At 46.5% G+C, this 16,903-nt stretch overlaps 2 protein-coding genes across 2 annotated transcripts in view; one reads left to right on the top strand and one right to left on the bottom strand.

Annotated features, from left to right (window-relative positions):
- The window catches only part of LOC145431207 (uncharacterized), a 382,620-nt gene that overhangs the window by 46,825 nt on the left and 318,892 nt on the right, over positions 1–16,903 (top strand). The gene's annotated exons all lie outside the window — the stretch shown is intronic.
- chodl (chondrolectin) lies at positions 260–6,739 on the bottom strand. The gene is made up of 8 exons (XM_026180551.2): positions 6,441–6,739; positions 4,792–4,967; positions 4,537–4,715; positions 4,287–4,444; positions 4,147–4,188; positions 3,960–4,043; positions 3,790–3,886; positions 260–1,321 (listed from the first exon to the last, which is right to left on the bottom strand). The coding sequence occupies exons 1-8, from the start codon at positions 6,535–6,537 to the stop codon at positions 1,240–1,242; spliced, it is 915 nt and encodes a 304-aa protein (XP_026036336.1). The 5' UTR covers positions 6,538–6,739; the 3' UTR covers positions 260–1,239.

The following is a 16,903-nucleotide window of genomic DNA, read 5'->3' as shown; positions in this document are numbered from 1 at the left end:
TTTGAACAGAGGCGGGGGTTTACGACACCAACTCTCTGCCATCTATAATCCAGTTTTGAGATCCTCCCCAGACGCCTTAACACCCACTCACATCCTGGGCCATCTGACCTCAGGAATGCGCATGATAAGGTGGAGCCAGGTTTCACAATGAACACACCCGAAACTCTGGCTGATTGTGACCCACGCCCAGTTTCACACCTTGGCTCAGGCGATTAGAGGATCATCAGGGGGTCCTTTGTCCCTCTGTGGGGGGAAAATCCCACTAGGTTTAAATTTGGGACTCCCCAACATTTGACCTTAGAACTGAAGAAGCTTCTCAGATGAGAGGTGAAACGTCCTCCAGGGCTCTGACGAGTGTTCGTGTTTTAAACTGAAGCTGTTGATCAGTCAATTATGTCGTCCTCAGCAGCACCGTCACACTGATTGACAGCTGTGTTTCTGATCCACAGCTCAGGTGTGTTTTGACTTAAGGCGGAGTATTAGGTGGCCCTCCTGAAACTCATCTCCACACCTGAGTTACAGCGGTTGTTACGCCTCGGGACGCCACTTGCCCAATCATGACCATAAAAACTGCCAGAGGACAACGTGTGCGGAGCCTGAGGCTGATCCAGGTGAGCTGATATTCAGGAAGAGAGCATTTTACAAACATGAGTATTATTAGTTTTTGATCCCTCACATCTGAAGTCTGAATAACCAATCAGTGATCCGAGGACGCGATCCTCAGAGGGACTCATTCAGCTTCAAGCTCCACCCTTATTTTATTTTCTTGAAAACTTTTCCGACCCTCTAACTCTCCTCAGTTATTAACTGGTCTGTTAACACCCCCCGTCTCCGTGGAGCAGCTGCTTCATCAGCTCTCTGTGAAATCAAACGCACCTCTGCTGTGACTCCACCTCCCGAGGGACGCATTAACTTCACCCAATTTACTCGTTTAATTAAACATGGAGCGTCTGGCTGACAGTAACAAGAGGAGGAGCAGGGAGGGAAGAAAAGGAGTAATCAAGGAGGACAAAGAAGAGGGGAGCAAAAAAGAAACGAGGAGGAAGTGGGGGAGATTGAAGAAGAGCAGAGGGACGGTTGATAAAACGAGAGAAAGGAAACTGGAATAAGAAGTACAGAAGAAGAAGTCTCTGTGATGACATTGCCGCCTGTCCGTAAACACCCTGCGATTAAGATGATTGATTGGTTTGACCGTAGAGTGATGTCCTCCCTCTGCCCTGCTGACACTGTCCTGTGATGTCAGACCTCCATGCTGTCAGCTTTGGGTGACCCGGAAATCCACAGATTTGATTGGTCGCCAGGCGTCTTGGTTCGGGAATCACTAGGTGGAGAGAGAGATATGTTGACATCGTCACTAGAACGGCCGCTGTCATGGAAAGAGTCGAGTGAAAGTCACATATTAACCATCTCAAACTGCAGGAAAGCAAAGAGGAGCCAAAGGTTCAGTCTGACCGACACAGGCAGCAACCACCATCAGGAACTGATCAATGACTCTGATCAATGATTCTGATCAGTTACTCTGATCAGTGACCAGTGTTGGGTGTAACAAGAATAATATTACATTTTTCAGTATTGCAGTAATGTCACAGCTGCACAGACAACATGTGCTAACGCTAAGCTAACCAGACAGCAGGGGCGTCCAAATTGATGGGCTGCATCCTCCTGAGGCCGCATTTGTAGGCCGATTATGTCACAGCGACCCGACGAAGGATATCCAGATTCGTAAATGTGTCCTCCTTTTCCCCAGATTTGAAGGATGGGTCGAGTGTGTCCCTCGTGGCCCATCATATCCCAGAATTCAGCCAATTCCAGTTTACAACAATGGTGGCCGCTACAAAGTTTTAATATTACTCTTATTACTCTTTCTGGGTCACAAAATAAACTTTTAACATATTTTTAGGCGAGAATGCAGCTGTGTAAACTTCAAATATCTGCTTGGTTTTGTTCCTGAGTAAATTGGTTTGGCTGAGATTATAGTTTTCACACAGCTTAATAAACGTCAAACAGAAAACTGATTAAACAAAAGTGTGAGACGGTTGAGAATTTACTCCAGTGTCCTGTTATACTTTAGACAGCAAGGAGCAGAGGGATGAGTTTATTAAACTCCAACGAGACAGCGGTGACGCAAGTCTGAAGGCTAGACCATTCAATTTACTTCTGGCTTACCTGACCTCCTGAGGACCTGGCCTTCCCAGTCTGTGTGCGCCGGGTCCTCAGAAGGATGCAGCCTCTGAATTTGGACACAGCTAGCATGTGCTAACGCTAAGCTAGCCAAGAACCCAGACTGATGTTAAAGCTGAGAGTATGCAGACCCCAGTCCAGTAGCCAGAGCCTGAACTTCAACAGGTAACAAGCTGATGAGCAGTCAGGCTGTTTTTCTACTTTTTCATGTTTCTACAGTTTAATCACAATGACAACTGCTTTGTGCTGGTTTCCATCTTTGCTTTGTGTGTGAATGGGTGGATGACTGGATGTGTAAAGCGCTTTGGGGTCCTTAGGGACTAGTAAAGCGCTATATAAATACAGGCCATTTAAAGCGCTATACAAATACAGGCCATTTACCATTTGTGTTCATACATAAGAGCAAAGGTGGAAGATCACATGTGTGTCCTCATTATGGGATGTGTTAATGTGTGTGGGGCTGTAGCCTCAGGTTTATGTTGTTAACTGTAATTATGAGACAGTTTGAAACGTCATTTTCCAGTATAATGACAAAGTAATGTCACGAGTAGTATAATGAATTACTTTATCAGACACGTAATTAAGTACTGCATACTTTTAATGAAGGTAACAAGTAATATGTAATACATTCCACATATCCCGTGTCACTTCACACCATACCTTCCTCCCATTAAAAAGGACTAAAACCTTATTTCAGAATACTCTGCTGCTTCATGTTCTGTGTGTTTGTTTCCATCATATTCATTAAAAGCTGTCCTCAGACAGGCTGACGTCCTCCTGGTTGTAACACACAGCCGTCCCTTTACGTGCTCTAAGTAAAAGCCGGACTTCAGGTGTCATCTCGATCTAGGGCAAAGAATAAAATGCCACACAGTCTCACCTGAAGAGGGAGCTATGCTTACCCTGCTGCAGGGAAAAAGTCAGAAATGTTCAGAATAATCCTTCTTTGTCTGACACTCTGTCTGAAACAAGCTGTTCTAGCTCCTCCCCCTTTAAGCCTACTCTCTAAATAGAAAACATCTGGAAACCTGCCAAGGGGCAGACTCTGGTCATCATGAGCTTTGCAGCATTTACAGATCCACGTTAGAGGCGCGATATTTATCACACCTAATCATCTGCCTTTGACCTCTGACCCCATCAGGCTCCAACACTGAGCTCCATCCCGCAAGCAAACAGCTGCTTTGGTTCAGCTGAAGCCGTGGCAGGACTGGAGTCAGCCAGCGCTGCCTCGCTGCTTCTGATTCGACAGCTTTAAGGAGTGAGTGGTGAGCTCAGTTGACCCAGCTGGGTCGTGGAGGAAAGTGGGAACAGAACCAACGAAAATACACAAGTCAGCAGATTTTTTGCTGCTGTAGACTCCTGAACTGATGCCAGCAACACACACACACGCTGGTCTTTCTATCACTGTGAGGACTGCATCAGAGGACCAAACCTGACTCCTGCCTAAAAGCATCAGGACTCGATATCCCCACCAAACGTCCCCTCAGAGTGAACACCTCCGGCTGCTGTAAATCAGCTTGTTAACAAGTTGACTCATTACAATCATACAGGAAACGCTGCAGCGGCAGAGGACCGTGATGGGATTCGTAGCTGCTCTGCATGTCTTACCTTCTGCTGAGCATCTGAAAACAGCAGGTGGCAGAAGCCACCAGGATGAGCAGCAGCAGGGGGATGGTGGGGATGACGACGTACAGCAGCAGCATACCTGCAGAGACACCAGACCACCTGAGCATTAGGTCATGAGCCCAGATCAGGTCAAAGGTCGCAGGTCTTCTTACCTGAAGCTCCGGCCATGGTGACCTGAGGTGGAACATCTTCGTTGTTTGCAGGCTGTGTGGCCACGCCTCCACCTGCAGTCACTGCTATGGACACAAGAACACACCTGTGCCTTAATACAGAGCTGCAGGTGAGTCCCACCTATGGCTCCACCTGCCTCTATGATCTTATATGGACCTTCCTCCTTACCTGTATCCTGCCCACCAGGTGTGTCATTCACCAGATGGCTCTCTGAAAGACAGGAAGTAAAGAACCTGAGTGAGTGAAGCTGATTGGCTGACAACACCAGGGCTGCTTATCTATGATTGAAGCTGACTGGCTGATGGCACCTGGGTTGTATTTGCAGATGAAGTTGTGTTTCATGTTGCACCGGTCGTCGTTCCATTGGTAGAGATAAGCCCCGCCCAGACCAGAAGGCGCAGTTGGCTGATGGTACATGACAACGCAGGCCTCACCTCCACAGGATGGTTCATCGAAGTACCAGTTCCTGCATCATCAGCACAGTTGGTTAAGCCCAACCCACCCCCTTTAGTAAAACATGCCGGGAGTCACCTGACACAGCTCTGACATCACGCTCACCTGAAGGAGGCCACGCTGCCGTCGGTCCACTGGTAGAGCTGCGGACAGGAAGTTAAGGCATTGCTGAGCTCCGACTGAGTCTGATCCACTCCCTCCACCCGAGTCAGGCCGATCCAGAAGTCCCCGTCAGCTATGCCCCCGCCCCCTCCTGCCCTGTCCACCGCACCTGAACGCAGCTCCTGGAAACAAAAACAAGGAGAAAGGGTCACAGAAAAAGGAGGGGAGGGTCTAGAGAGAACCAGGTGTGGGTCTCACCTGCAGCAGGTGCTCGATGTCTCGCTGTTCCGTCGAGCTCTCGATGCTGAGAAGCGCTCCTCTGTCCATCTCGCAGGCCTGACGCGCCTCGCTGAAGGCGACGCGGCTCGACACGTCATGGAAGTACGCCATCTTATAGCAGGGACGCTCGGCCCCGCCCACACACACTGTCTGACCTGAGACATGGAGCCCCGCCCACAGGAAGATGCATCAGAGCAGGAGTGTGTGTGTGTGTGTGTGTGTGTGTGTGTGTGTGTGGGTGTGTGTGTGTGTGTGTGTGTGTGTGTGTGTGTGTGTGTGTGTGTGTGTGTGCGCAACAGTGTGTTAATCACTGTTGCGCACACACACACACACTTCACTACTTTAAGTGATTAGCTGGAGTGTCTTCTGCACCATCATCACTTTACTGTTAAAGCCACTAAAGAGCTCCATATATATCTGTCTGCTGTCAGCCCGCCCTCCACCCATCCCTCCACCCACTGTTCCTCCACCCGTTCCTGCTGCCTGTGGTTCAGGTATTTTAGCTGCTCCCCTGATAAATCGAACAGATCTCTGAAACATCAGCTGGCCACATGACCCATTACAAACCTGCAAACCTTACACCAGACACACCACCCAGTGGTAGGCCTGCAAATCCCACATTGCCCCTCCTCTGTCACCTGAACCTTCAGTCTGCACTCTGCTTCACCTCCCATCTTTTTTTTTAAATTTTTACTAAACCTTGAAAACATCGGCTTCAAGAACGCACATAAGAGTGTGTACGAGCACGCCCGGCTGTGGGCGGCTGCCTCCTATCCCCTCCTCAATCTGTCTGCTGCATCTGTATTCTGACATCTGCAGGAGCTCCAGATGTACACACGAAGCAGTCGTAGTGAGTGTCTACAGAAAATCAGCTAGGACTCAAACAGACAACAAATATGACACAAAGTGAAGTTTATTTTATCGAATCTGTTGAAGGCATCTGAGCTGATGGCCGCGTGTCATCATTGCCATGAAGGCGATGGTTTGAATACTCGCAGTGGTTTGTGTGACTCGATCCTCACTTCGATCAGGTGTCACGTTTCACCCTGACAGAAGAACAAAGCTCTTTCATTTCTCTGATCACAGTCAGATGATGTTTGCACAGGTCAGAAATTCTTTAATGTGATCAAAGCCACAGACACACACACGCACACACGTATACACACACGTATACACACATGCGTACACGTATAAAGACACATACATATAAACACACATACACACAGACACGTATACACAGATTTATACACACACGTAGACACACATTTATACACACAGGTATGCACACATATACACAGACGTGTACACAGACACACACACCACACACATGTGGCTGTACTTTGGTGGACGAGCATCCCTGTAAGGCTGACAGATTTCAGTGAATGACTCTCTGGGAACACGTCACATATCTCACTACATTAATGGTTCTTTTCACTGGTTTAACTGTATTTCCACTTAAACCAGTGCTGCTGGTTTTCCTTCAGAGTGGAAAACATGAAGTGCAGCAGGATGAGCTGCTGCCTGCGCCGCTGCGAGCTGCAACACTGAGGTTTCTGTAACATGGAAACTTTTCACGCCTCAAAAGAGCCACACTGTTTAAAAAGTAATTGGATTACTGCAGTACTCACCGCTCACCACCCGTGCTGCCTCCACCTGGACCATCCCCATCGCCACAACGACCCCGAGCATCAGTCGGTTAATTATCACGATCCTTGAGCAGGTCATCTTTATTTCTTTAAATATGAAATTAAATCTACAAAATAAAAGTGTTTCTGTGGAGAGCTGTTCCAGAGACGTTTCAAAATAAAAGCCTGCCTCTGGTCAGCGTGCTCCTGGTGCCCATGTTTCCTCTCCTGTCTCTGTACTCTGAAGTGAAGCGGGAGGCAGAGGAGCGCCTGTCTCCTCCTCCTCCATCGATCCTGCCCACTGAGCCACAGCTGTAACCTCCTCCTTCAATAAAGCCCGGGGGACCACACACACACATACACGCACACACACACACACACACACACACACACACACACACACACACACACACACACACACACGTTTAATTCATTTACTCAGAGCCTCAGCTGATTGGCTCCAACAGAGCAGCTGATCAATAGATGAAATGTGCAGTTATGAGCATCACTTGAGCTCGCCGCTTCCTCCATTGATCCCCGAGCAGGAGGAATTTTCTCTCATTATTCACACAGCAAGCGGCTCCAGTTTCACATTAATGAAAGCTGAACGCAGAATCGGTTTCATTCTGACACACGCCGTGGAAACGCTTCCTGCGTTTTAAACCCCGATCCGTGCACAGACGCTTCCCGTTAAGATGTCTGATTTTAGGTTTCCTTCATCCTGTCAGAGGTCCTGAGATGTTTGTGGGGACATGGATCCCAAACTGCGGACTGGAGCTCCCCCCTTTATCCTCAGTGTCCACACAGCCACTGCAGCAGCCACTGTATGACAGCCGTGGGATGAATGACCCACTCACACTTGACTGTGGTGTCACCCACTGTTTTGACGTCCACCATGGTGGGTTTGTGGAGCATTATCAGTCTGCATTCACAGACTCTGGCTGTATCCCAATCCAGGGTCTGCAGCCTTAAAGGCCACATTTTAAGGCCGGTTAAATCACCGCGACGCGACGAAGGCTGTCCCAATTCAAAGGCTGCTCGAAATGCGGCCCTCAAATGCGTCCTTCATTTCCCTGAATTTTAAGGACGTGGCGGTGTAGACTTCGTGGCCCAACATATCCCAGAATGCATATGTAACATAGTTAAATAGAGTTGAAGTTAAATCCCGCTAAATGGGACATTGGCGCCACCTACTGTCGAAAAAGTCACCCTGCAATATTCACAAAGGGCAAGGGATTCTGGGTAATCCTCAGAATAATGGAGGATTCCTGCGAGGTAAGGAATGCGCAAATGTCGTGGGGAGGAAAAATCATATCGCAGGCTGTTAAAGTAATACAGTCTGACCCGATTATTTCTGTTGTTTATACATCATTTGTTGCGGGTCATTTCTCCAGTCTTTATGTTGAACTGAGTGCACGTTTATGTGAGATTTCTTTATTGGGAGGAGAGGAAACAAAATGGGAGCATAGTTAGCTAACTCTGTTGTTGCTTTCCCGTTTAGATTTTGTGCTGATTGCCCACGACATTAAAAAGAGAGCATTCTAACCATTGCCTTTTTGTTGTGAATGCAGACCAGAGAAGACACTACACAGAGGTCACACATAGCAGCGCGGTGGGTGTGGATAATTTTGCTGAAAAAAACCGGCGGATGAGGGGCGGCCGAAGAGTAAACTTTAAGTAAGTACTGAATATTATGTCAGTTATTTATGTGCAAATGTTTAATAACGAAGAACATTAAAACATTACTGTTGGCCAAAGTTATGTGACATTAGTGACGTTTGTGCTAACTTGGTTTTAAAGCCTTTACTTTAAAATATACGCCGTTCAATAGCTGAGCTTAATCAGAGAATGATCAAAGTTCATGTAGAAACAAACAAACACATGAACAAAAGATTTTCTCCTTCATTTCTGTCAAACAAAGCTGTATGAAACGTTTCCAGCTGTTAGTATCATTGTTGCTAGGCAACCTGGGCAGCGCAACGAAGGCTAGACTGTCCCATTTCACAAGCCTCGCACTTCCGGCCTTAGCGGTCTTTAAGTACGCGGCCCTTATGGACCGTTAAGGCTGCAGACCCTGAATTGGGATACAGCCACAGTTACCTGCTAATCAGAGCTGAGCAGAGCTGGAGCTCCACCTTCCTGTACGCTCTGTTCCTACAGTGACCGCACAGCAGCATGTTATTGGTCACATGATGTCATTAAAATGCTCCAACAGCACAAACATGATGCAGAGGTCCAGTTCAGGTGAAGCTAGCACACAGTTAGCAGCTACAGCCACCTGAGTCACCATCCACCTGTCAGCCACAGAGGCCACGCCTCTAATAATGCAAATCACATCGTCACCAACATCATCACCACTATCATCACCACCGTCACCATCATCATCATCACCACCGTCACCATCATCATCGTCACCATCACATCGTCACCATCATCATCATCACCACTATCATCACCACCGTCACCATCATCATCGTCACCATCACATCGTCACCATCATCATCATCACCACTATCATCACCACCGTCACCATCATCATCGTCACCATCACATCGTCACCATCATCATCATCACCACTATCATCACCACCTTCACCATCACCATCGTCACCATCACATCGTCACCATCATCATCATCACCACTATCATCACCACCTTCACCATCATCATCGTCACCATCACATCGTCACCATCATCATCATCACCACTATCATCACCACCGTCACCATCATCATCGTCACCATCACATCGTCACCATCATCATCATCACCACTATCATCACCACCTTCACCATCACCATCGTCACCATCACATCGTCACCATCATCATCATCACCACTATCATCACCACCTTCACCATTATCTTCGTCACCATCACATCGTCACCATCATCATCATCACCACTATCATCACCACCGTCACCATCATCATCGTCACCATCACATCGTCACCATCATCATCATCACCACTATCATCACCACCTTCACCATCACCATCGTCACCATCACATCGTCACCATCATCATCATCACCACTATCATCACCACCGTCACCATTATCATCGTCACCATCACATCGTCACCATCATCATCATCACCACTATCATCACCACCGGCACCATCATCATCGTCACCATCACATCGTCACCATCATCATCATCACCACTATCATCACCACCGTCACCATCATCATCGTCACCATCACATCGTCACCATCATCATCATCACCACTATCATCACCACCGTCACCATCATCATCGTCACCATCACATCGTCACCATCATCATCATCACCACTATCATCACCACCTTCACCATCATCATCGTCACCATCACATCGTCACCATCATCATCATCACCACTATCATCACCACCGTCACCATCATCATCGTCACCATCACATCGTCACCATCATCATCATCACCACTATCATCACCACCTTCACCATCACCATCGTCACCATCACATCGTCACCATCATCATCATCACCACTATCATCACCACCTTCACCATTATCTTCGTCACCATCACATCGTCACCATCATCATCATCACCACTATCATCACCACCGTCACCATCATCATCGTCACCATCACATCGTCACCATCATCATCATCACCACTATCATCACCACCTTCACCATCACCATCGTCACCATCACATCGTCACCATCATCATCATCACCACTATCATCACCACCGTCACCATTATCATCGTCACCATCACATCGTCACCATCATCATCATCACCACTATCATCACCACCGGCACCATCATCATCGTCACCATCACATCGTCACCATCATCATCATCACCACTATCATCACCACCGGCACCATTATCATCGTCACCATCACATCGTCACCATCATCATCATCACCACTATCATCACCACCTTCACCATCATCATCGTCACCATCACATCGTCACCATCATCATCATCACCACTATCATCACCACCGTCACCATCACATCGTCACCATCATCATCATCACCACTATCATCACCACCGTCACCATTATCATCGTCACATCATCTGCACCATCACCATCATCCGCTCCATCACCATCATCATCATCATCATTATCACCATCATCATCGTCACCATCACATCGTCACCATCATCATCATCACCACTATCATCACCACCTTCACCATCATCATCGTCACCATCACATCGTCACCATCATCATCATCACCACTATCATCACCACCGTCACCATTATCATCGTCACCATCATCCGCACCATCACCATCATCATCATCATCATCATCATTATCACCATCATCATCGTCACCATCATCTGCACCATCACCATCATCCGCTCCATCGCCATCATCATCACCACCGTCACCATCATCATCGTCACCATCACATCGTCACCATCATCATCATTGTTGAGGCAGGTGTTCTCTGGGTGCAGAACATGATCATGTGTTTGATGAGCTCGCATATGATGGACAGAAATCGTTTGAGGACGTGTGCAGTCATATGACAGCAGCACTTTACTCTTCCTCTCACATCAATAGAAGCCTGAGATGTTTTCAGTGTCACTCACTAGTCTGCATCGATCAGCTGAGCGTGTGCCGACGGTCCCTGAACGCCACAAGGAAACCAGAATTATCCACTGATGAAAACGCTAGTGGATCGTATCGAGCTGCATCGAGAGCAGCAACAAACACAGGACGTGCAGAAGCAGACGCGCCTTTCAACATAAAACAACTGCCAAGTGTGTGTGCGTGTGTGTGTGTAGCATGTTTACATATCTTTGTGGGACCCAACAGTCACTCACATGGGACCAAAGAGTGTGAAGATATTTTTCAGACTCGAAATGTGGTTTTAGTGTCAGGGTTACAGTTATGTTATGTTTAGATTTAGACTGACGGTCAGGCATTATGGTAGATGTCCCCACAATGATATGAAAACAGAATTGTGTGTGAGTGTGTGCGTGTCGGACAGTAAAGTGTTAACGTGTTGCAGTGAGTTCTGGGATATCGGATGGCTTTACTGACACTCGGGCTGAAACTGGAGCTGAAATTTGAACCATAATTCAGTTTAAAGGTGGAGAAGGAGCTGGAGGTGAGAGCAGTGCTGGGAGGGACAGAGATCTGAGCCTCCTCTTCACTGAAGGAGCAGCTGCACAGAGCGTGCTGAGGCCCACGTTCCTCCTACGTGGAAGCTTCTGGAAATGTTTAAAGCTGCTGATCCTTAGTCAGCAGTGAGCGTCTGTGATATCATCAAGTCATCAGCACATTTAAAAACAACACGGGGCGACCAAGAGCGGCAAAACAACGAGGCAAAGGAAAGAAAATCAGCAAAGCTCAGATTATACAGCAGCACACCTGTGTGTGTGTGTGTGTGTGTGTGTGTGTGTGTGTGTGTGTGTGTGTGTGACCAGAGTTTGAACCCATAACTTCACCATCATCTTTTTAAACATCTCACAAGAAGAGTTCATCTGACAGTCACACACACACACGGGTAATGATCTGTTAGATCGCTCCATCCATGCCCTGTATTGATCGTAGTATTGATCGGTCCAGGCGGCTGATCGTCTCTGTCCACAAACGCGCTCCACTTACAGCTGATTACCTCACACACACACACACACACACAGAAACGTGCTTACTGCTCTTCTGGGGACCTCACATACACTTGTGTTCATATCCTGAGGAATTAAACTTGTCACCATTTTCATTCATTGGACTGGTTTCAGTGGAGCCTCCCATGCTTCCAGAGACAAACCCGAGCAGCTTCAGGTAGTCCTGCAGGTCTCTTCATCACTGAGAAAAATCTCTGTTCCACCAGGAACTGGAGAACGAGCGAGAACCTCAGCAGGTGTTTGTGAGAACACGATCAGAAATATCAGGAGTACCAACGCTGCTCTGCAGCTTCAACTAATAAAGGCTGATCACTCAGAGCTGCGTTTTTTTATGTGGAAAAGTTTCATCAGAACTTTCTGAGATCCTTTCGACTTTGTGAGAACCTGTGACTAAAACTAACTCTGGAAACACCACCTGTGCAGGTGTTTGTCTACCAGCTACACCTGTTAGCTTCCTCACGGGGTGGTCTGAGCTCCAGTACTGATGTCCTCCGAGCTCCACGCCAGCCGACTAAACTGATCACAAAGCGCATGTTTCTGTGAAGCACTACATTGCTCTTTATTATCAATATTTCTGAAAAAAAAAAAGGAGCGTCATACACACACATACTTGTATTTGTGTCTCTGTGAGCACCCTCAGTGTCTTACTGCCTTCCCTGAACCATAAATCGAAGCCTCCTCCTCGGGGTTGAGGAAAGAATCCAACGCTGAATCACCAAACCTGCAGTTCCTCTAATGTCCACTGGAGGCTTTATTTAGACAGTGCATCTTCCTGTTGGTCCTCACAGTGGAACAAAAACTAACCGTTGCAGGTTGATGTGCCATCACACAGTCTGGCCAGCAGCCGTCTGATTGGACGCTTCCATTGAATCAACCTCATAAATCTCAATTTAGAAATTTAGAGAAACTTTATCGATCTGCTACTCTGTGGCCAAACAGTGTGTGATCGACAGATAGCCCTGTGTGTGTGTGTGTGTGTGTGTGTGTGCGTGTTTTTGTGCGTGTTTGTGTGTGTGTGATTGTGTGTGTGTGTGTTTGTGTGTGTGTGTGTTTGTGTGTGTGTGATTGAGGGTTTCCAGCATTTCAGCCCCCAAATAATTTGCTTTCTTTTCTCATCAATACTCACACACACACTCTGTTTTCCCTGCTCAGCTGATCCACTCTGCAGTGCTTTGACTCCTGGATCCGGCTAAAGGACAACAGGAAACTACTGAAGGATTCCTGGAACACCGGGATGTTCTTCAAGGAGCGCAGCCCTGTTGGAAGCTCCTTCTTTAAAGGTCTACAGTTGAATAACAAACCAACAACACTTTAAGGCTGATAATTTCATCAGGTTTCCTTGAATCTCCTCAAGAACCCATAATAGTGCACAGGTGTGTTTCCATACCCTCAGCGACTCGTGCAAACTACTGAAGAACCCAAAAGCTCACATATGAATCCTTCTGGCCTCACTGTAAACAAACTGTAAATTTCCAGATTGTTTTATTTTATTTTATATTTATTGTCCGCCTTGTATATACTCATTCACTGTATATAAAGTTCTGTCTCTCTCTCTCGTTTTTTCTTTGCACATTCGTGGAGCATATCAGGTCACATTTCACTGCGTGTTATACCTGTATAACCATGCACGTGACAAATAAAGAATCTTGAATCTTGAATTGAAAGCTTCTCAAGGACCAAACTGAACCCTGCTGTTGATCCTTGGATCATCATTTATTATATTTTCCTGGAATTTACTCGAAGATCTCCAGAATCTTCAGGAATCAGTACAAGAGGGACCAGGATGCACTGAAAGTAATACAAAACACAGGATACCTGCAAACATCTAAAAGGACACCTGGAAAGGGCTTCAGGTTCAAGCAGTAGCGGTTTTTGATATGGGCAACATGGGCGGGGCGGCAGGCTGAAGCAGCATCTAATAACCAACTCGCAAAATAAAACAAAATAAAAACAAACCAACAAACACGAAAACAACAGACATCATGATACAGACTTATAATTTGCACTGATGGTGTTTTTGAAATTCTATAAAGTGAGCGCGAGAGCCCTCGGTGCACCTGCTCGCTGCTGAAGTCAAAGTAAACTTTATTGTCATCTCCGCTACAGTACACTATATATAGAGATGAGACGACGAGGCTCCAGTTACAGCAGTGCAAGTAAACAAACAATAAATATAAGAAGAGTAAGAAAATAAATATGAACTTTAGGACCAGGGGTAAAGGGATCAATAACAATTTAATATTTAGAATTTACAGTTTGATGATTTAAAGTCTCACACAACCCGTCGAAAGGGGAGGGCCTGGCTGCTTGCAAATAGAGCACATTTCATTCATAATGTTGTAAATCCAAGATCGTTTTGTATTCATGATTTGAATCCTGGGTTGTGCGAAATCCCAGAAATAAACCCTAGAGAAAGTGAATCTGTGAACTAAGGTGTAGGTCTATTAGGTTATGTTGTGGTGATCCTCGGGTTGAGGGATGGGTGTTCATACTGGAGTGCAAAATTAAAACCAATGGAAGATGGAAGTTCAAAGCCATCAGGTGCAAAAGATACAGGTAAACAGATGTGTCATTGGATTGCATTTATATAGCACTTTTCTAGACACTCAAAAGGCTTTACAATGCCACTATTCATTCACACACTGGTGGAGGCAGCTACAGTTGTAGCCACAGCTGCCCTGGGGCAGACTGACAGAAGCGAGGCTGCCATATCGCGCCATCGGCCCCTCTGGCCAACACTAGTACGTGGTAAGGTAAGGTGTCTTGCCCAAGGACACAACGACCAGGAAAGACAGAGCAGGGGCTCGAACCGGCGACCTTCCGGTTACAGATGAGCTTCCCAACCCCCTGAGCCGCGGTCGCCCATAAATATAAAATAATGGAAGGTCATGTATCCTGAAACAATTAGAATCAGAATACTTTATTAATTCCTAAGGAAATTATGTGGGTTACAGTTGCTCCAAGAAGAAATGGTAAAAAATAGTAACAGTAACAGACTAAACTCCAAACAATACATGATGTTACAGATTTTACACATTTAAGAAATAGCACTAATAAATGCAGGTCACTCAATTATAAATATCAAGGACTAACAGAGGTGATTATAAAGAAATATCAAGAAAATTGACAAGAATATTACAGAGTAGAAAAGAGCGTGTGTAAAAAGGGTGTAACTATTGCAGTGTTTACAGTGTGTTAGATGGATGAGCTGTACAGGGAGATGGCCAAAGGCAGGAATGACTTCCTGTGTCATTCAGTGGTGCTTTTTGGTAATCTCAGTCTCCCACGAGACTATCCAGCACGTCATGGAGTGGGTGGGAGCAACATTATCGGCCTTGTGGATCAGTTTATTTAGTCTGTTGGCATCTGTGACCCTCAACCTGCTGCTGGAGCAGAAGGAGTGTTCGCCCACGGCGCCAAACAGGCTAGGACTGCCGCTGGGTTCAAGATTAAAGTAAATAAAACTTCAAAACCTCACAGACCTCATGAAAAAATGGTGGTGTGGTTTATGGTAAGTTCAGGGTCCCTGGATACTCAGTGGGAGGAGCTTGGATAAAAGGCCATGCGTCAGGAGAGACACACCTTTGCCTTTGAAGGAGGTTGATTCACCACAGCAGATGTGAAGACGCAGCGTCTCATGTAAGTGTTAATGCAGTGAGAGACTGATTGGTTACCCGGTGTTAGGTTAGGCTAGGGTGACCATATTTTGATTTCCAAAAAAGAGGACACTTGGCCCAGTCATGAAGAACTTTAATAATACTGTTTGCTTAAAGAAAACGTTAACATATTTAAACGATGCCTTCTATGTGCTGTTAAAAAATGGTGAAATAAAAAGTGTCATACAGGCTTTTACAAGTCAACAAGTGCAAAAGAAGAGGACTGTTGGTCACCCTAGCTTAGGCACATACTGTGTTGCGGTCTGTCGGCTTCCTGGTGGAGCCGGCGTGCTCCTGTGTCGGGTTTGAGGTGCAGCAGTAACGACCACCTCAAGGACCACCCAGACCCTGCCTTTGCTTTAGGACAGGGGTGTCCAACTCCAGGCCTCGAGGGCCAGTGTCCTGCAGGTTTTAGATCTCACCCTGGGTCAGCACACCTGAGTCACATCATTAGTTCATTACCAGGTCTCTGGAGAGCTTTCATTTAGCCATTTAAATCAGCTGGATGAGGGGCACATCTAAAACCTGCAGGACACTGGCCCTCGAGGCCTGGAGTTGGACACCCCTGATTAAGACAATCATCTTGTCAGGCTCTTTGTCCAGCAGCACCTGAACACATCACTGGAAGCACTGTCTCTGCCCCTCCCTCCCATTCATTTGAATACATTGCACTACAGCTCCCCGGATCTACCCCCACCATTATATGTACTGTTTATCCGCCACCTAAGCCAAATAAGGATTTTTTAAATGAATTTTCTGCTCTTCTCACTCATTTCTCTGTACTTTCTCCTAATCTGATAATTGTTGGTGACTTCAATATTCATATGGACAATGACAAAATCCCTCTTTCCAGAGATTTTACCTCCTGCCTGGAAAGTTTTGGGCTTCTACAGTACATAAAGTTTTCTACTCATCTAAAGGTCATATCTTGGATTTGGTCTGTTGTTGTGGCCTTACCCCCACCCATTGTAAAGCCACATTGTTTCTCCAGTCTGATCATATGTTTATTTCTTTTAATGCAAACTCCCACAGTGGGCTCCCCTTAAACATTGAACGGTCTCATTTTCCAGTTCAGCACCATGGTTTACCCCCGACCTGCGTCACCTTAAAGCTAAAGGACGCCAACTCGAACGTCTATTCAAGAAAACTGGACTTAGTATTGTTACAGCTGTGGCCATAAGAACACTGTGTGGACTGTTTTGTTCTGTGTCTCTTT

The sequence above is a fragment of the Astatotilapia calliptera genome, chromosome 9, assembly GCF_964374335.1.
Source record: "Astatotilapia calliptera chromosome 9, fAstCal68.1, whole genome shotgun sequence".
NCBI classification, from domain to species: Eukaryota; Metazoa; Chordata; class Actinopteri; order Cichliformes; family Cichlidae; genus Astatotilapia; species Astatotilapia calliptera.
The sequence above is the reverse complement of the archived record's forward strand: the minus strand, read 5'-3'. Positions and strand labels throughout refer to the sequence as shown.

Excerpts from the sequence above, each read along its gene's own strand:
- chodl (XM_026180551.2), bottom strand. The coding sequence starts at position 6,537 with ATGACCTGCTCAAGGATCGTGATAATTAACCGACTGATGCTCGGGGTC. Across the intron at positions 4,044-4,146 it reads ACCTGGTGGGCAGGATACAG|CAGTGACTGCAGGTGGAGGC; the intron begins GTAAGGAGGAAG and ends TTGTGTCCATAG. Across the intron at positions 1,322-3,789 it reads TTTCAGATGCTCAGCAGAAG|TGATTCCCGAACCAAGACGC; the intron begins GTAAGACATGCA and ends CTCTCCACCTAG.